At 46.8% G+C, this 20,492-nt stretch overlaps 1 protein-coding gene across 21 annotated transcripts in view; it reads left to right on the top strand.

Annotated features, from left to right (window-relative positions):
• zmp:0000001200 (dedicator of cytokinesis protein 9) overlaps window positions 1-20,492 on the top strand; it is a 78,849-nt gene that overhangs the window by 44,276 nt on the left and 14,081 nt on the right. For 9 of the 21 annotated variants that reach the window (XM_031558966.1, XM_031558977.1, XM_031558902.2 and 6 more), the window contains exons 4-30: window positions 738-820; window positions 1,413-1,482; window positions 3,832-3,927; window positions 4,035-4,169; window positions 7,341-7,515; window positions 8,749-8,801; window positions 9,235-9,309; window positions 9,398-9,538; window positions 10,480-10,692; window positions 11,006-11,128; window positions 12,122-12,204; window positions 12,891-13,013; window positions 13,332-13,411; window positions 13,551-13,735; window positions 14,024-14,089; window positions 14,251-14,343; window positions 14,515-14,638; window positions 14,893-15,011; window positions 15,426-15,512; window positions 15,674-15,763; window positions 16,696-16,811; window positions 16,970-17,039; window positions 17,135-17,260; window positions 17,363-17,434; window positions 17,873-18,019; window positions 18,527-18,610; window positions 18,699-18,810. In XM_031558966.1, coding sequence (XP_031414826.1) covers window positions 738-820; window positions 1,413-1,482; window positions 3,832-3,927; window positions 4,035-4,169; window positions 7,341-7,515; window positions 8,749-8,801; window positions 9,235-9,309; window positions 9,398-9,538; window positions 10,480-10,692; window positions 11,006-11,128; window positions 12,122-12,204; window positions 12,891-13,013; window positions 13,332-13,411; window positions 13,551-13,735; window positions 14,024-14,089; window positions 14,251-14,343; window positions 14,515-14,638; window positions 14,893-15,011; window positions 15,426-15,512; window positions 15,674-15,763; window positions 16,696-16,811; window positions 16,970-17,039; window positions 17,135-17,260; window positions 17,363-17,434; window positions 17,873-18,019; window positions 18,527-18,610; window positions 18,699-18,810 — 2,941 coding nt within the window. Of the gene's footprint in view, window positions 1-737; window positions 821-1,412; window positions 1,483-3,831; window positions 3,928-4,034; window positions 4,170-7,340; window positions 7,516-8,748; window positions 8,802-9,234; window positions 9,310-9,397; window positions 9,539-10,479; window positions 10,693-11,005; window positions 11,129-12,121; window positions 12,205-12,890; window positions 13,014-13,331; window positions 13,412-13,550; window positions 13,736-14,023; window positions 14,090-14,250; window positions 14,344-14,514; window positions 14,639-14,892; window positions 15,012-15,422; window positions 15,513-15,673; window positions 15,764-16,695; window positions 16,812-16,969; window positions 17,040-17,134; window positions 17,261-17,362; window positions 17,435-17,872; window positions 18,020-18,526; window positions 18,611-18,698; window positions 18,811-19,187; window positions 19,230-20,492 lie in introns of all 21 variants that reach the window. The other 12 variants (XM_031558909.1, XM_031558946.2, XM_031558938.2 and 9 more) reach the window with 3 other exon arrangements.

The following is a 20,492-nucleotide window of genomic DNA, read 5'->3' on the forward strand; positions in this document are numbered from 1 at the left end:
TGTCCAATATTCACCACATTTTCTACAGGTGATGTCTAAACCAAGCCTGGATATATGGATTTTTGATTTTTAAAACTGTCCGTCCGTTACAGCCAATCGAAATTGGTGGTAAAGCTGACAAACGGGAAGTAAGATCATATCACAGCAACTGCTGGATGGAGGAATTTGGTCAGTTGACGTTGAAACTTGCTTTGAGTCCTTGACATAACGACATCAGGTTTCCATGGCAACTATGTTCTGCTGGGCTGCTTGGCCCCCTCATCGCTGCTTGTGCTTACAGCTATATTTATATTAGTACTCTGACACTTTGTATCTACTAGTTCCAGCGGGTTGATGATTTTAAGCTCTTGGTCAAAAGAAGTTGTTCAATCAGGTTTTTTTTTTCTCAACAGTTAGTCCTCCAAAATGTTTAGGGTGCTTGTCAGCAAATCTCAGAGCCATTTGCTCTAAGATTCAAATCATGGAGATTTACAGCTTTCTGCTAACTGCTCCAGAGAAGCATTCCCTTTGATCCAAACTTCTCTTCCTGCAGAAGCTCTAATCTGATTGGACAGGGAAAAGAGGATTCACAGAATGACCGGTTATGTTAGAAAGCCTTAAATCCCCTGAACTGTCTCTATAGAACAGCATTTCAAAACAACATTTACTTTACAGGCTTACATGTGTCCCCTTCCTGAATTACCATATTTTTCATGTGTGACTGGTCACTAATGACAGCCAATTCTATCTCTCCACAGTGCATCAAGAGCTATAATTCTGACTGGCATGTTGTTAATTACAAGTATGAGGATTACTCAGGAGACTTCCGTCAGCTACCCAAGTAAGCCCTTTGTTCATGTTTATGTTAAGCATTGCCCCTCTGGGTTGTAGTATGTGACAAAGCCTGGTCCTTACACTGGGCATGTTAGAGCAGGCTTTATTCACAATAACCAGAGGAGAAGCACTTCAATTTGTCTCAAAAAACCCACCCTGGGTGTTGCAGGCTATGTGGTAATCATCGAAATATGTGAGCTCTTGGAAGGATGTTGCGTGACTTCATAACATGGAAATGCAAGTTCACTAGAGATTTGCAATAACAATAGAAAGGGGAGGAAGAGCAAGGTACTTTACTATTTCTGTCGACGCTGCATTAAAACGATCATCCTCAAGCTGAAATTGGACCAGAATAAAGACAAATAAAGTCTTCCCTGAGGTGTCTGTGTAGTTATCAGCCATTCATCACAAAGTCAGTGCAACGCTAAAACTAAAGAAATGAGGGAGTGAAATACTCCCATGAGAACAAGTATATAACACTTGAATTAAAAAACAAAGCCAGAATTCAATAGTAGGACATGGTCATTTAGATTTTTGTCGATGGTTTTGATTGTAGTGTTGAAGCATGCCCATTAAATCATTATTCTCTCTCCATACAGCAAGGTATCCAGGCCAGACAAGCTGGCAGTCCATGTATTTGAAGTGGATGAAGATGTGGACAAAGATGAGGTGAGAGGGATGGTTTTCCTTTTCCAAATTTTTCTGGACCTCTGGTAAAGCCATTCCATATGTTAAATTTCAAATAATCAGTCCCAGCCTAAACCCTGGCTGTCCTGCTGCCACCTTTACCCTTAGTGAAAGAAAAAAAAGTTTTTTTAGAAGGGTCAGAGGACTGGCTGTGGCATAGAACAGTGCTTGGTCTCCCCACTGACTGGGCCAAGCTAATCCAGCTGCTTCAGCCATTATGGATTCACACAGTCGAGGCTCCGTTGGTCCAGAGTCATAACTGGAATCACGAGCCTGTGGAAACAATAGGAGCTGCCTTCTCTTCTCTTCTGCCCTCAAAAGAGTGAGATCCTGCACAGTTATGTGCGCTCTCTTATCCTTTGCCACTTCACCAAAGTAACCACAACATGCACCAGTTTACGCTGGCCTTCCATCTGTAAGCATCACACATCTCTAAATAAATAAACTTCCATAGATACACAGTATCAGTCAGGTGGACACACTCCACGAATACTCAAACAGGCACCACTGCCAGACCAAAGGATTTCTTGTCTAGACACCTTGTCTCCCAGAACATTTTCCAAAAACTCTACACATCTCAATTTGAAGAGAAGAACCAGTTTCGATTATTGACTCTGACAAGGCATTGATCAAGCCTTCCTGTACTAATTTAAGTTGTTAAAGCTCGGGCATGAGGTTCAAAGCATTGTTCTTTTACGGAGTGACTCATTTTAAGGTGAAACGTCAACTGCTCTTGAGACAATGAGAGCTGGCATGTCCTCAAAGTGTCTGGGGTTTTTCATTTTTAAAGTAGAACTGTTTAAATCCGCAGTCTCAGTCCAAACCCTCTGCCTTGGCTCGGCCATTTCTTACTGAGGTTAATTTAGCTGTGACTGATTATACAACCGGGTATAAACATTCAGTCATTCTGTAAAACTGTTGTTGACCTCTGAGGCTTTTGGAGGGAATGAATTAGGGCCTGGAGCAGGGTCACCTGCTGTAAACTTCACACTAGGGAGGCTGCCTGGAATATTCTGTCTTTACTTCCACGTTCCCTCTGCTCCTTCGTCTATTTTAATACCCTGTTGTTTTCCGAACCTCTCCGCTAGTTTCTGAGCCCTTGCAGATGCTTTATTTCCAGTCAGTCCCTGTGGCATGGCTTAAGTCAGGCTTGCTCTTTCCTGAGGGTCGTGACCTCTACTAAGCAGCTGGTCTATGAATGAACCGGCAAGCAGTAGCCCACTCACTACTCCCTCTGGGGCAGGGGTGTCCATGAGGTTGCCTGTTGACAAGTCCATTCAGAATCACCTCTCACCTTTCTCTCCCACCCTTCCATAGAGGAATGTTAGCAACAGCCAAGAAAAGCCCAGCAGAAGGCTCCTGCCACACATACACACACATGCGAAGCTCAGGCAGCTAGCAGTTCTGGAGGAGGGACAGTATTGAAATCCTGATCTCCTCATCTAAACCCACCCAGTTTAAGCCAGGCTACTGCCTTTATCTCTCCTAAAGGCAGTAGATGGGCCAGGATGTTGCATCATCTAGTTCCATCACCTTGAACGTCTTGACTCTGGTCAGACAAAAACTTTTTGGGTATTTGTGGATTTTGTTGTCGCATGGTAACGCGTGGGAGAGCTGTGGGGGCCACTGGAAGCCAACGCTTGAAGTTTGGCTGGATCTGCTCTGATGAGTGGAAGCAGGTCCTCTAAGTTTCCAGACGTTTCCAGACGTCTCTACGATACGCTGAAAACAACTCATCCTCTGCCAATGCTGTAAAACCTTTGTGACACCGCACTAGGGGGAAACCATAAAAATGAGTCCCATCACATAATGTCATCCTCAAAAAAAGCCATTCATTATGCCTTGTAAAAAATTGTCTCTGACAGTTACATACGGCTGCGGCATGTCAAGGGAAGGCAGCCTGAAACCTTCCTGACAAGAGTTCCAATCAGAGGGAACTGATAAGAAACAGCACTGCCGACACTCACCTCCTCCCATTTAACACTGTTGTTAAATATGCCTCAGGATCTCCATGTAACTGCACACTCCCACCGATTCAGAATTGTATCCATGTCTTAGCCATGCCTTTCATGTGCTCCTTCTGTGGTCAGTCTGAGGTCACTGCCCTTTGCCACATCATGTTAGCTTCCCCCCGTTCTGTATCTATTCATATCACTGCAGCAGGGGAGCTTCTTATTGATGTTCCAGCCAAGGAGATTCTGGTCTGGTTGCAGTGCTCCTGCTAAGTTTATTTAACTGCATTTATGAACGTGGAGGCCTGGAAGGGGTTTGACAGAGACGCCAACGAGTCCCTGTGTATGTTTCTGAGCCTTTTATCTGCTGTTTGTCCAGGACACGGCCTCCCTCGGCTCCCAGAAGGGGGGCATCACCAAACAGGGCTGGCTCTACAAAGGCAACATGAACAGTGCCATTAGTGTCACCATGAGGGTAAGACATTATGCTTTAACTTGTTGATGAGGACATTTGTTTTGTTATAATGCAGCATGAGGTGTGATGCTCTGTGTGTGTTTAACTTGTTTAATGTCTGTCTGCAGTCTTTCAAGAGAAGATACTTTCACCTCACTCAGCTGGGGGATGGATCTTACAATCTGAACTTCTACAAGGATGAGAAGATCTCCAAGGAGCCCAAAGGGACGATATTCCTCGACTCCTGCATGGGCGTCGTGCAGGTAAGCTGCCGTTTGACCCAAGACCCCGTGCATAATGTGAATCCAGAATGGATGTGGAACACAGCCTTGGCTGTCTCCTTCACTCCAGCGCTGAGTGGAGACGTAACGATGATATGTGGGCCATTTCGGAGTCCCATCCCATGTCAGGCTTTCACGCTGCGATCAGTAATGCGATCTGCGCTCTTCCTGCTCGCCACTCCTCCAAGGTCATCCCGAACTGCTGACGGCAAGCTGAGAGAGGGTGGAGGCCTGCGCTCAGTGCATCAATCAATAACACTTGCTACCAGGATCCCCAGAGGAAGATCCCTCTCAGTGTAGAGACGGAGAGATGGAAAGTGCATATACCTGTTCTTTTTCCCCTTTTCACAGACACACAGAGAGGTCTGATGAATGACAGAGGCTTAATTTCCTCAGCATGAACTGTATGGGCAGCGACTAACAGAGCGGCTGATCTAACCCACCGGATGTGGTTTCCCCCCAGTAGGAGGCTGAGCGAGCCTCTCCCTGCTAGCCCAGGACGGGTGGGAGTTGGACGGGTGGATACGGTCCATCTGGTGGGTCACTCTGGGCCAGCTGTGGCATCCCAGGCCCTTCCCTCAGTCTCTCCACAACCTCCCCTCCCCAACATGCAGTGCAGCGCTACGGCTACAGTGAAAATAATCTGCCTGCCCCCCCCCCCCCCCCCAGCCAGGCCATCTGGGAAAAATAACCAATTCCCCGCCCTCCAAGTGTACACATGCGAAGGCAAGAGGAAAAAAGGACAAATGGTCTGCGTATGATGACAGGTTGAATACAGCTGTTTTCCCTCCCACTGTTTTTGCCTGATTTATACATCATATTTGTAACTTTTCAGTCTAAGTGTCTCTTTGCTGTCCCGTGCACAATCAGTCCACTGAGCTCTAGTCACTACCTACACAACAAACCGTTATCTCACAATCGAACAGTTAATCTGAAAACAGTCAGGCCCAGATGCATCTACAGGAACACTCTTATATGCTGAACAGCCAAAATCTGCTCTTGCAAAAGTGCTTAAGTGGAATTGATCTCATTTAATCTGTTCTGCAGTTCCTTGATACTTGATAACCATGTATCATGTATTTTTTTCCATAACTTTTGTCCCCATTCTGTCCCTGTGTCTTGTCTGTTTTCCATTCCACTGCAGTTAAACGCTCTCTGGGCCCCAGATCCAATTAGAAACCACAATAACTGGCTCTCTGGGGAGCCTGCAGTTGATTTGGCTTTTGATTATTGGCATATGGAGTGACGCCACAGTCCACACTCCAGCTGTGGTAACACACCTCTGCCTATCGCACCGAAGCTTCTTTCAGGGGTGGATTCCACCACACCCACCAAACCATGCACGTAGCACACACACACACACACACACGACACGCATACACACATTCACACCACGGACACATAATCAATCACAGTCTATACACACACCATATGACAACCCCGTGGCTAGGCACAGTCCTTTCCTCAGAAGACCTTTCCATGTGCGGCCTGGTCTAATATGCCAGAAGGCTCTTTTGTTTTTCAACTGGGATGTCTGCAGCTATTATATTCAGTATGATGCAAACTTCCAGGACTCATTCTTTCCATGATGAGAGAAGCAGAACAAGAGAGAGAGCATCCAAAACACTGATCTCCCGCAGCGCAACATATATAATTGAGTTACCATGGCTTCGTGTGCTGAAATAGCAGTCCCAGCATATTTGAGGCATTTGCACACTTCTGATCTAATGGCCCTGGATGGGAGTTCCAATGTGCCGGACTGCACAGATGATGTGGTTCAGCTGATTAAGCCATGCTTATCTCAGAACAGCCTCCCGCCAGCCAATCAGGCCCAGCAGAAGCACGGGTCAACGAGAAATGGTTTATTATTTGAGAGTGTACTGAGCTTGTTTTGAGATTGCCGGGCCCTGATAACCCAATTAATGGCTTTTATCAGCAGCATTTGTCAGAGCTCCCTTGTGGGGGGGATGCGAGGCTGCAGGGTTGTGGCAAACTTGCTTCCAGAAGCATCCCCCACGCAATGTGTAGTGTGTTTATCTGACTCCCACTCGAGCCTAACTTAGCAAACCTGTTTGGCTCAGCATCCAGGCCCTGTTGTGGGGAGTTGGTTTACACAAGCATGGAATTAGCCTCCCTCACAAAGGGCCTCAGTCCCATCATGTGGGCTGCAGGGACCCCCTGGGGAGTCATGGAAACCAGCCTCTGGCCTCACTGGGCCTCCGCCCCACCCAGCAGCGGGCTCAGTAAGAATTCTGGGACGCAGGTCCAGCAGGCAGAGCAGTTGGCTCGAGAGGTCCACCTGGGACAGCATTTGTAACTGGGTCATAAATGGAGCAGTCGAATAATATCAAATCTGCCTTTTTAGCAAATTGATTACAATATGTAGACCTGCTCCATAGACACCCCCACTCACGCACACACTGCCCTGCTACCGGGGCTCAAGTGGACTGGGTCTCTTTACAGGGGCTTTGCTGCAGTCTTGGCAGAGCAGCATGTCTTTGTCTGGAATATGGAACCATTTGCTCCTGAACTGTGCTCTGCCCTTCCTCTCCCACACTAACAGTAAATATGTGTCTGTCTCTGCTAGCCCTCAAATCCTCTTTAACGCAAGAAGAAGCCCATTTGATGCCTCACTACTTGTAGGAATTCAGAGCATCAACAGACTCCTCTGTGATCCTGTGTGAGGTGCATACCATGGGTGCAGCTCCTTCTGTTTTCTTACCCCCCCAGCCCCAACTTCTGTGGTAATTATCAGCGAATCTGAAGTGGAAGCAAATGCAAAGTGCACAGAGTCTCCAGTGATATGGACTTGACATGGAGAGAGATGTGGATGGGATTTGTTTCCTCAAAGCCAATGCCCAGACTGGCATGAAAGGAATCATAAACGAATGCCGCCTCTGCCTTCTGGTGACTTGGCGATTTCTTGATGTTAACTTTGGATGATGGGTTGGAACATTCTGTTTGGGCCTGCTTTATTCACAGCTAGACATTTGTTTCTGATCCCTTAAAAAAGCACCTCTGTAAATATGCAGATGAATTCAGCCGGCACAGAAAGCCTTGAGGCAGACTGCTTGGTTTATGAAAGTCAAAACCTCCCTTTTGTACAGATCATTCTTTGCCTGCTGATTTGAAATCTTTGTCTCCATCTTTTAGAATAACAAAGTTCGTCGCTTTGCGTTCGAGCTGAAGATGCAGGATAAGAGCACGTACCTGCTGGCCGCAGACAGCGAGGGCGAGATGGACGACTGGATCAGCACACTCAACAAGATCCTGCACTCCAGCTTTGAGCTCGCCATGCAGGAGAAGAGGAATGGAGACCTTCATGACGGTCTGTGTCTGTGTCTGTGTCTGTGTCTGTGTCTGTGTCTGTGTCTGTGTCTGTGTCTGTGTCTGTGTCTGTGTCGTCTGTGTCCTGTGTGTCTGTGTGTGTGTGTCTGTGTGTGTTGCACATATGCGCAAAACCACGTATGCTTTTTTGTCCTTGTCAGTGTGTGTATTGACATGTACACTGGTATGGAGCCATTACTCAGGATGAATCAAGTTTCATTAAAGTGTTGGCCAAGGACTGTTTGTTTGAAATAACACAGTTCCATGACGTGGCTCTTGGCCATATCAGTTTCTGTTGTCAAAGCCATCAGCTGTGAATTGAGTCAGTGTGGCCACAAGGTCATGTAATAACATCTGAATCACTGCCCAAAGATTGACTAAAGAACTTCCCGATTAGTTTACATAGCCACTCCTATGCACAAGAAATCCCCTCCCACGTGATTTAGCATCAATCACCTAATGACCACACATGGCTGGGGCCCCCAGTTAATAGGATCTTTAGTCAGGAAGTAGGGAGAAAGAGTGCAGTGTCTCAAAATTACAGTTGTTATATTCCTAACGTGGCTAACACTGGACATTAATCTCCTCTGTACACAGAGAGGTACATTGCTCTCATCTGACCCAGGTCTGTGTTGGGCCTCTTGTGCTCGGCTAGAATAAGTGACCTCTGGCCCCTCTTCCAGACGCTGTGTGTAAGCCCAGTCTTTATTCCCCCATCTGTCTCCATACCATGAACCGAGACGGGGAGCAGCGGCTGGTTCCACCCTGTGCTCCCCTTTCCTCCAGAGCAATGTGTACGGTGCGCAGGACCACCCAGGCTTCGAAGGGCTTCTCTACGGGCAGCCCTCCTATCTGAGGGAGCCCTTTTTCCCGGAACAAGCCGGAGTGGGGGTCTGTGCGGAGAGCAAATGCTTTTGTTACCCACGGCGGCAACCACACTCGCCGCTTCTCCTAATCACACTCGGCGAAGAAACACAAGTGCGCGCTGGGAAGATAGGATTTCAGTCAAAACCTTGCAGTCCTCTCTATGTGATTAATCCCTAAGATTGTGGAGAAGCTTGAGTTATTGTTTGGTTTTGTAGAGGCACTTTGTTAATGGGAAATTACTAAATGCAATGCAGAGGGGTTGGAAGGGGGTTGGTGTTTGGGGGGGCGGGGGGTGTCTGGAAATCATCACAGTGCTGGTTTGGGATCGTGTCCACATTGTGAAAGGATCCCTTCTTTCCTCCTGCAGATGATGATCTGGGGAAGGCAGACAGCTCCTCGGGAAGTATGGATAGCTTTCAGGTAGGTCTCATCTATCTAAATGGACAGTTTAAGAAGACAAACACACAGTCATACCACAAAACCATCTCACCACAGCTGCTGCCCTACAGACCTGTTCACAAGGCTAATGGATAGGAATTCACATTCCCTCATGGATAGTCCTTGAATACCTCCACTAATAGTGGTGTCAGTATTATTTTACAGTCCCTGAGAAGAATGTGCTGTATATACAGATTAAATATGGGTTAAATAGTACAATGTGTTATTTTGTGTCACCTTGTCCAATGAAATTTGAATCTGATGAACCGATGGTGAACCATGATGAGGGGTTTTAAACCTAAATTGAGATATAAGCACTACTTTTCTGAGTGAAGAGCTTTGTTGAATGAATTGAGAGGAATGTCATCAGTAATGCGTTTGGTAATCAGTACTTTTTTTTTTGTCTTGTACTCAGAGTGCCAGAGATATTGAATCAAAGATGAGGAATGAAACCAGACTGAAGCTTTTCACACTGGACCCAGACACACAGGTACAGAAGCTCCTTCCTGAGCAGAACCACCATGGTCAGAATGCACGGGCATCCCCACACTAACGCTGTATTTTCTCTCGTCGTTCAGAAACTTGACTTCTCAGGAATCGAGCCAGACATCAAGCAGTTTGAGGAAAAGTTTGGCAAGCGCATTTTGGTGAATTGCCACGACTTGGCCTTCAACCTGCAAAGCTGTGTTGCCGAAAATGAGGACGGACCGACAACTAATGTGAGTGAGGCTTCTTAAATGACAAGTGACAATCCTGAATGCACCCTGACATTTCTGTAATAAGCAGTAGCGTGACTGAGGGCTATGGTGGCTTCTCACCAGACTCACTGGCCTCTGACGTCACTGCTGTTGGTCTCTGTGGAAACGGGGGCCCAGTTGGCATAGTAACCTGTACCAAGGCTATGTAATGTGCAGTGAGGCTGTCTAATGCCCGTTTCCTGCTGTCAGTCACAGCGGTGCAGCCATTAGAGTGACAGAGCATTTCCTCACAGGGATCTGGAACACAGCCCAGGCCGGCGCTCACTGCTCCTGTCTCGGAAATACTCTGTTCGGTTTTTGTCGTGTGTGTGTGTGTGTGTGTGTGTGTGTGTGTGTGTGTGTGTGTGTGTGTGTGTGTGTGTGTGTGTGTGTGTGTGTGTGTCTATATATATATATATATATATATAGCATATGTATGGATTTCTTAAATAGAAAAAAGGAACATCAGATTAGCCTAAAACATTGGATTTAGTTTGGATTAGTGTCATAAAATGGAGCCCATTTTATTTGTGCTTTAACCACCAGCTGTTGTTTAAGAGCATGGTGGGATTTTAGAAATGTGAAACTGAACCACAAGTCCGCTTCACCTGAATTATCAGCCACAGCTCTCCCCCAGCTGAGACGTCACGCTTCACAGATCCGCGGGCAGGAAGCTCGATGCTGTAATGAATATGGAGGCTTCTGGCTGGTAGAGGCTTTTGTCCTGTCTGACCCAGGATCAGTCATGTGCTGAGTCATTGCTGTGATTGCAGTGCAGTCTGTCCTCCTCTCTCCTGCTCACCCCTGTTTAAAGAAAGTCTGGCGTGCCAACACTATTAGTGCTGTTTTTACTAGCTTGCTAATAATGTAAACACTGGTTTTGTACTGAGTCTTCTCTCTTGTCTTATTCATTTGTTTTCTAGGTGGAGCCGTTTTACGTCACCCTCTCCCTCTTTGACATTCAGAACAGTAGGAAGATCTCCTCTGACTTCCACGTGGATCTGAATCACCTGTCCGTCAGGCAGATGGTGCCCAATCCCAGTGCCCAGCTCATAAATGGGGGTGGGGACAGTCTGCTTGGCAGTCAGAAGCTGGCCAATGGGCTTCCAGAGGGTGCCATGCAGTACCCTAAAAAAGTAGGTCACTGGTTGGTGTCTCTGTCTGTCTTGCCACATTGTAGTTCTGGATTCACTAAAAAGGCACTGTGTGTGTCTCTGCCTGTCTTGCCACATTGTAGTTGTGGATTCACTAAAAAGGCCCTGTGTGTGTCTCTGCCTGTCTTGCCACGTTGTAGTTGTGGATTCACTAAAAAGGCACTGTGTGTGTCTCTGCCTGTCTTGCCACGTTGTAGTTGTGGATTCACTAAAAAGGCCCTGTGTGTGTCTCTGCCTGTCTTGCCACGTTGTAGTTGTGGATTCCCTAAAAAGGCCCTGTGTGTGTCTCTCTTAGGGAGTCTTCTCTGTGACCTGCCCTCACCCCGACATCTTCCTTGTGGCCCGGATAGAGAAGGTCCTGCAGGGGGGAATCACACACTGTGCTGAGCCCTACATGAAGAGCTCTGACTCCGCCAAGGTGCTGAACCATCACACACACGCATACACACACGCATACACACACGCACACATACACACACGCACGCACGCACACATACACATACACATACACACACTCACACATACGCACACACACACACGCACACATACACATACACATACACATACACACACGCATACACATACACACACGCACACATACGCACACACACACACGCACACATACACATACACTCACACATACACATACGCACATACATACACACACACATACACACACGCACACATACACACACGCATACACACACGCACACATACACACACGCACGCACGCACACATACACATACACATACACACACGCACACATACGCACACACACACACGCACACATACACATACACTCACACATACACATACGCACATACATACATACACGCATAAACACACACATACATACACACACACACACACACACACACACACGCACACATACACATACGCACACATACACACATACATACACACATACATACATACATACATACATACACACACACACACACGCACACACACACACACACACACACACACACAACATGGGTACCATACAAAACCAAACAAACAATGCCACTGGCCTCCACTCTACAATAAATAATTTCTCGATAAATCATTTGTCTGCCCTAGGAGTGCCGTCCTTAGTGTTCCAGACATACTGTCTCTGTCCTCACAAATCTCCTCTCACACCATCCAGAGCACCACATGCGGTGATGAGATTTATGAAGGCAGAAGTCTGTGTGTAAAATGCATCAGGGACATTCCTGTCAGGGTTTGTGTGGAAAGATTGTCAGCGCAGTGAGCTAACTGAATCTGATCGGCCCCACTGCTGAATGCGTGATGTGCTATGCTGTTAGTGGCAGCCTGGGGTCATTATGGTCTTCTTCTCTCCCTCCCTTTCTCTCTCCCTCTCTTTCTCTCTCCCTCTCTCTCTCTCTCTCTCTCTCTCTCATCCAGGCTGCACAGAAGGTGCTGAAAAATGCCAAATTGGCCTGCAGCAGGCTGGGCCAGTACAGGATGCCTTTCGCATGGGCCGCAAGGTAAGACCACTGACCTGAAATATCCTGCGCTAGAACAGCTTTGACAGGCTACTGTTGTGAGCCTCTGGATTTCTCCATGAGCACTCCTGCCAAGCGATTATGGTCAAGGCAGCAGTAATGTAGGGTGGGGTAGGGATGTAGGGATTTATGGTTCATTTCAGATCAGGGTGAGCCCTGTAACCCCATTCTGTTTGTTTTGGGGGGGGGGGGGGGATGACCGCTTCGTTTCATTGTCGTCCAAGTTTGCTTGCAGTCATGCAGCATCTCTAGGCAAAAGGAAATAAACGGAAAAGTTGAATGGAGCTTCAGCTCGGCGCTAACGCAGCTCCAGGCGTAGCGCAGATGGCCCCCCTGGCCGTGTGATGCCACAGGATGTCACAGGATGCTGTTTATCTTTCCAATGGGACACACACGCCTGTGGTAAAGAGCTCAGAGTTGCTTCTGCAGGAAGTGTGCCTGTGTCCGTGTGTCCGTGTGTCTGTGTGAAAGAAGCGGAGAGAAACAGGGGGCTGCTATCTCTCAGGCAGCCTGGTGGAAACATGAAAGCATGGAACAGCAGGAAGCCAGTGCTCAGGGAATGAGAACGTTTGACTTAATTCCTTCCTTTTTCTTGCTCTGTAATCTTCTTCTAATGTTTTACTCATTTCTATTGTTCTCTCTCTTTCTCTCTCTCTCTCTCTTCGCAGGCCCTTGTTTAAAGATGCATCAGGGACGCTGGACAAATCAGCCCGCTTTTCTGCAATCTACAGACAAGACAGCAACAAGCTGACTAACGAAGACGTGTTCAAACTGCTGGCGGACTTCAGAAAGTGAGTAACACCCCCCCCCCACCATGGTCCATGTTCTGTTAAGAAGTGAACCGTCTCGCAGACGGACTTCATGTTCTTTCTGGACCGTTTAGAATGTCAGAGGATCACCAGAGCCACAGTCAGGGATCAGCATGTAGACGTTTTCCTCTGGGAAACCATACACTCCTGTTCAGGCAGATTATCAGGTGCCTCAGCACCTCTCTAAATATTTTTCCTACTCGTGTTCTGTTCTCAGGACGGATTTTCTCCCTCACATTCTGTCCCAGGTAGAAAATAACAAAGGCATTAACGTCTGCTTGTTTTACTTTCATCTCACAGGCCAGAGAAGATGGCCAAGCTCCCTGTGATCTTAGGAAACTTAGACGTCACCATTGACAGCGTTCCCCCCGACCTGCCTAGTAAGTCCACTCCAACTTGTCCGCTCCACTCCATGTTCTGTCCCCCGCCATACTCTCCTGCCTTGCTCCTCCTGAGACCCCTCTCTAATCTCTTCTGGGGGTGTCGCTCCTCCTCGCTCCTCCTCGCTCCTCTCTGCAGATTGCGTTACCTCATCCTACATTCCGGTGAAGCAGTTTGACGTCAGTGAGAGGGACGTACTGTTTGAAGTGGAGGAGTTTGTGCCCTGCATAGCCAAGTGCTCACAGCCTTTCACCATCTACAACAATCACCTCTATGTCTACCCCAAGCACCTCAAGTATGACAGCCAGAAGTCCTTCGCCAAGGTACAGTGGGACTGATCAATAGCCATTGACATGGGCGTGACAAGTCATATTTTACTGATCCCCATACTTGATTCAACTTTCAGATATGGTTATTTATGTGTGTAGATACACCTCAAGTGATACTTTATATTTTATAACAAACATTAAGTAAATAACACAATCAGTAAATGCATTCTGTAAATGCCTGTGTTCTATAATTAAACTCTTTTGGGATTGAACTACTCTTGGTCATAAAGGTGCATGTGTCAGAGAGTTCAGAGGTCAGAACTGTGCTTTGTCTCTCTGTAGGCAAGGAATATAGCTGTCTGCATTGAGTTCAAGGATTCAGATGAGGAGGAAGCTGTTCCGCTCAAGGTAACCCACCTCTTATTTTTGCTCGCAATGTTTTCACTTTCTCTCCTTTACTATATATTTCTTTGCTGTTGATCAGTACAAAATAAGGGGCATCGACTGATTCAGTGAATGCAGAATATCATATTCATATCTTTCTCTCTCCCATTGACTCTGACCCACAGTGCATCTACGGTCGACCAGGAGGTCCTCTGTTTACCAAAAATGCCTTTGCCGCAGTATTACACCACCAGCAGAACCCTGAGTTCTATGATGAGGTGAGTATTTAAGGTTTTCTAACGGAATGGTTCAATGTTTATTTTACTTTTAAATGTTCTCATGCTATAAGGAGTTCTTCAGTCATAAGTCTGAAGAAACCTTTTTTATTAACAACATCCACACTGTTAGCAGCAATGCATATAATACCAGTTGAAACGCTTCATTTTCAGTTTAAACTTGAGCTGCCAACCCAGCTCAACGAGAAGCACCATCTCCTCTTCACCTTCTACCACATCAGCTGCGACAGCAACAGCAAAGCTAGCACCAAGAAGAGGGATCTGGTGGAGAGCCAAGGTAGGAATACCACCACCAACCGGCTCCCTCCCTTCCTCCCTCCCACCAACTCTTTAACCTCTTAACTCCTCTCCCCAAAACAGCCCTACTAATTCAATCCAAACAGATTAAGGGGGCCTATAAGTACCAATCCCCATGTCGTGATTAGCTACAAACTATTGCTCTCTGTGATCATCCAACTGTGGCTATGAGCTCACTGGCCTTTGTTTTTTTGCCTTCTCCCACCTCAACCCTCTCTACCCCTGGCCTCTCAGTGGGCTACGCCTGGCTCCCCTTGCTGAAGGACGGCAGGGTGATCCTGAACGAGCAGCAGATCCCCGTGGCAGCCAACCTGCCTGCCGGCTACCTCAGCTGTCAGGAGGGCATCATCAAGGTAAACCCTCTCTGGAGAGGCTGCTTGAGAGGGCCATGGGGGATGGGGTGGTCGGGTTAACTGGGGGCGACTCCTGCAAGCTCAGCCTTCACTGTGATTAAGTAGGGCATTGTCCTTCAGTGACTCCCTGCCTAAAGTAGTCCCTACTCCAAGGTTACATCAGGGGCAGCTTAGCAACATTTAGCTCACATGAAGAAGACCCTTAGCATGTGTAATTGCTCCCAACTACAAATGGATATTGAATTTACACACATTCCATTACTATCATGACATACGAGTAAAGGAGGGGTCAGGAGGATGGGCAGTCAATGTGGGCATGAAAAAATCCCTCAAGCAAGACAAGGGGCCCAGAGAAACATTTTGACAAAGTAGGGATCAATATTTTTCAAGTGTTTGCCATCTGTTTCACAGCAGCACTCCAGCCCTGAAATCAAGTGGGTGGATGGGGGCAAGTCTCTGTTCAAAGTGTCCAGCCACCTCGTCTCCACCGTCTATACTCAGGTCAGTAGGCCCAGGCCAGGCCACCACAGGTTCTGATTCAGTGTAAATATGCATCACAGGTTCTGATTCAGGGCTATAATCATTATTCCTCTTTGCACCTCGTCTCTCATCATCACTGCTTTGCTTTGTCTCTCTTTCTCGCACATTCTCTCTCTACACAGGACCAGCATTTGCACAACTTCTTCCATCACTGTCAGATCGAGGAGTCTGCCGCCCAGGTGTCGGGAGGAGAGCTGGTCAAATACCTGAAGGTGAGACCAGAGTCCTGCATGTCACTGACCTGCCACTTAGGTGACCTCACTGGAGTTTTTCAAGTGCCATCCATCACGGCACCCATCATGTCAGTCGGCGGGCGGTCGACCGGCGCTGTCCAGCTTCCTGAGGATGTTTAGAGACGGGCTAGCTGTTTGCTCAGGCCCGTCACGCTGGACAATGCGAGCACACCTCGTTTCATAACTCACGCAGCGGCCCATGTAGTGCCTCGTGTTCAGCTGCATCTCTGGGGCGCTAGAGTAAACACGCCGCCCGACACAAACAATGGGCCCTGGTCTGCGCTCAAGGTCAAGCCAGTGGGAGATTTTTGATGGCTGCCGGCCAAATGACTTGGCTGGCCTTGGGGTTATTTCACCATACTGAGACTGGTGATGAGCCAGTGCCATCTTCTCTTTCTTACTCACTCAGTCTCTCTCTCTCTCTCTCTCTCTCGCTCTCTCTCTCTCTCTCTCTCTCTCTCTGTCTCTCTGTCTCTCTGTCTCTCGCTCTCTCTCTCTCTGTCTGACCCTGCCTCCCTCACTCCATGAACTTGAGTGTTAGCACTGCCCGCGCGTATTCAGGTGTGTCCGGCTATTCTTGTTCTGTGGTTGTTTCCTGTTGCGTAAAGCTCGTTGTGGCTTTGCTGCCATGCTGTGGGTGTTGGCGACCACACCAATCTCTTCATCAAACCGGCTAATCTCCTCTGTGTCGACGAAGGCAGGAATGTTTCCATCAACAAGGTTTTCTAACAGTGATGGAGTGTAAAACAGCACTATAAAGTACCCTGTACCCATGCCAACCAAAGCAATCACTTCTGCATTCACTTTACTCATTGCACCACCTCACTGTAAATCAGAGCCGGTCCTGGCGGCCTGATGAAGACTTCCCATCGCCCCTTCAGCTCACCCTTCTCCCTCTTCCTCTCCCTCAGAGTCTTCACGCCATGGAGTCTCATGTGATGATCAACTTCTTGCCCACCATCCTGAACCAGCTCTTCCGAGTGCTAACTGGCGCCACCCACGAGGAGGTGGCAGTGAATGTGACCAGGCAAGCCAGTCCCAGTGTTTCCACAATAAAACTCTGTGATCACAGATCCACACATGGTTTTTCCTATGAGGAAAAAAAAACATACGAGTTGGAAGCAGTGTTGCAGAGAGGTTATCCAGAAGCTCCTCTCAACTCTCATTTCTTTTTTTATGTTTCAGGGTTATGATTCACGTAGTTGCCCAGTGCCATGAAGAGGGGCTGGAGCACTACTTGCGCTCATATGTTAAAGTAAGAGCATGACTTCACACACTATTTTCATGATTATTCATATGTCAGTCCTGGGGTGTAAGCTAACATATTCTCCATGGGTTCTCTGTGGGCAGTATGTGTTCAAGACTGAGCCCTACACAGCCAACGGCACCAGAACAGTCCACGAGGAGCTGGCCAAAGCCATGACTGCAATCCTCAAGCCCTCCACTGACTTCCTGACCAGTAACAAGCTGCTCAAGGTAAAGGATGCATCCCACCTCTCTGCCCATGGTTGTACATAATAAAAAGTCATGATGGTTTGTCAACTGATTTATTGAATTGTATGTGTCTTCCTTTTGTAGTACTCTTGGTATTTCCTTGAAGCCTTAGGGAAGTCCATGGCCCAGTACTTAATTGAAAGTGGCCGGGTAAAGGTAAGCTGATGCATTTAATTGTGTCATGTTAAGTGGCAGTCTACTGTCCATACTTCCTCAAATAGATTACCCCCAGTATTTATGTGCTCAGTTACGCTCAGCCCTTTGAAACGGCGTCTGTTTTGCCCCAGAGTTAGAGAGCAATCCCACAGCGATAGCCGCTGAGATCTCTAATTACTGAAACACTGAAACCCTCCATTTATCCCTCTATGGCATGCTCGTGTGTAATGAAGAACCCGTGGCAGGGACCCATCACCGTCTCTCAGCTTCACGGAGCCACGTGCTAGCATGCTAGTTAAACTCCCCAGTGGCCCATGACTGATGTGGCACGAGCAGTAGCAGTAGCCTCTTGCCCTCACCACTTACCTTTGCCTTCACAAACACACACAAGCACCCATGTCTTTATCTCTCATTATTTCTGCCCCTGCCCCTGCCCAGCTGTCCAGAAACCAGCGCTTCTCTGCCTCTTTCCACCACACCGTGGAGACCCTGGTCAACATGATGGCGCCCCACATCACGCAGAAGTACAAGGACAACCTGGACGCGGCGCGCAACGCCAACCACAGCCTGGCCGTCTTCATTAAGGTGAGAGTGAAAGCTGAGAAACGCCACCTCCGCCGCCGCCGAGGACAGAGACACTTCTCTCCGGCGCTTACTTATATATGAGCTGAGGCCCCGGGGCCACCGAGCCGCAGGTCTGCTTCTCAAGCTCCCTCCCTGTCTTGTGTCGCTCTCACTCGATAAGAAGGGAAGAATTTAATCTCTTAATGAGTACAACAAAGAAGTGTTTGATTTCACTGCCATCCGATGTAAGTTTGAACCAGGGCCTTATCTCGTTTAGAGCTCAAAGGTACAGCATCTTCCACGGTCATTTCTGGTATTTCTTGCCAGCGTCTGGCAGCGTCCTTGTGGCCGAACTGACAGACCATGGTGTTTCTACTGATAAGTTCAGCACTTTAGTTCCGCTGTCAGCACAAACATTGCAGGAGAAACTATCATGATTGTAACCGTGATAGTGTCTGGGTGAAAAAAAACATGAATGAACAATAGTGTTGATAAGATGAGATGAAATTCTCTCCCCTCTCCTCACAGCGCTGTTTCACATTCATGGATAGAGGCTTCATCTTCAAGCAGATCAACACCTACATCAGCTGTTTCATGCCAGGAGACCCCAAGGTAGAGTTCTCCTGTTGCAGCAGCATTTGAAACAAGACATATAGCTGTTATGATATCCTTTACTGAAAAATGTTGTTTTTCGTTTCAGACTTTGTATGAGTTTAGGTTTGAGTTCCTTCGAGTGGCTTGCAACCATGAGCACTACATTCCCTTGAATTTGCCTATGCCTTTTGGAAAAGGAAGAATCCAGAGATTTCAAGGTGAGAACACTTTCTGCCATGTAATTATGAATATTACTCTCAGAACTGAGAAATCCAAGTTCATTTGTATTTTTCTGCAAATGGTCTTACTACTGTAAATCATTTTGGACAGAACAAACCACCATTATATAAATGTCCTCCTCTGATGTCCTCTGATTACATATGCCTTAATATGGCTTGATACTTGAGCTACTGTCCTTGAAAACCATTAGCATTAACAGAACCTTAATGCCATGTGTGTTCTGTGCTTCGGATTATATTATTTTACTATTATATAATAATTATGCTATAATGTTTCTTCCACCCCTTTTCTGAGCATAGCTTGTTCCTGTGTTTGTGTCCATTTGGGTTTATCTTTTCTCTTTTTTGCCAATTAGCATTACTTTCCTCCAACATGGAGTCACATGATACTCTTGTAGGTAGGTGAAAGGTGTGCCGCTTGCCTGTCCTTTCTCGTCCTCAACAGTCTGTATCTCCGTGGCACCCAAATGAAAACAAAAATGTCTACCCCTCCAGTTGAATCATATATAAATGCCATGGGATATACATACAGGTTGAAATGGGTTATTTTCAACCTGTTATTTGTTTTTTATAAAACACAATATTTTGTGTCACACCATCTTTGTATTGCATTGCATAATTGGCTAATTTTAGCTTTATGTTTTATATGATTCATTGTGTGTGTGTGTGTAGACCCTACACATTCCCTGGCAATATGTGTCTGTATGCTGCATATACATTGAATCAGACTTAATTTTCATCACGGAAAATATAGAAGTTGATTGTCTCTCTTGATTACACTTGAACTCAAAATACCATACAGATTTTGATAAATGACTCAAAATGAACCACATGCTAGCACGGGTGCTCTGTAAAACAACATCAGGCCAAGAATCACCACCACCTCAAAGACACCCATGTGTCCTGTACCCAATCACCATTTTACATTTGTGCCGTGTCAGGTGTCATTTACACATGTTTAGCTGTGTAGTCCACTATCCAACACTAGCCTGCTGCCTCACAGCTCAGCCTCTGTCGTCCTGCTGTACCGTTTGATTAGCCGTGCTCATATCATTTCTGTCTAAATACCACTTAAGCCCCACTGAGAACTCATGACCTCACACCAAGTACTGCAATCATCCCCAGTGATTTTCAACTAAAATCCACCCTCTGCCCTCCCATCTAATCAATGAAGAATAACAACGTAGAATGCTGCTTTAATACATCTGTTAGCTTGACCTGCACAACCACCCTGCACTGGATGTGAAGAGTGGAGAACTGAATCAGCAGCCATTGCCGTTATTCGTTTGTCGGATTTCCAATCTGTGTCTCTGCTTTGTATATATGGTTGTCTTTGCTGAGGTTTACTTTGCTTGGTTTATTGTAAAAGAGTTTATTGAAATTTGTTTTGTGTTATTTTCTTGAAAATACACAGAGGCTGCTCAGCAAAGCTGTCAGGTTGTTTTCACATCAGTTCTTTGGCGTAAGGTTACTTAGCTCTACAATGAAGTCATAGAGAGGAACATGCTTTCAGGCTATGATTGTAATCTCAGTGAAAGTTCATACAGAGTTAGCCGTCGCTCCTGGGGATTAAGTCTATTTAGGGTCAAACACTGGTTGTTGGGCTACAATGACTGTAGTTGTTTACAGCATAACTGCTTGCAGAGTAATAGCGAATAAAG

This window comes from Clupea harengus, chromosome 2, assembly GCF_900700415.2.
Source record: "Clupea harengus chromosome 2, Ch_v2.0.2, whole genome shotgun sequence".
Classification (NCBI taxonomy): domain Eukaryota; kingdom Metazoa; phylum Chordata; class Actinopteri; order Clupeiformes; family Clupeidae; genus Clupea; species Clupea harengus.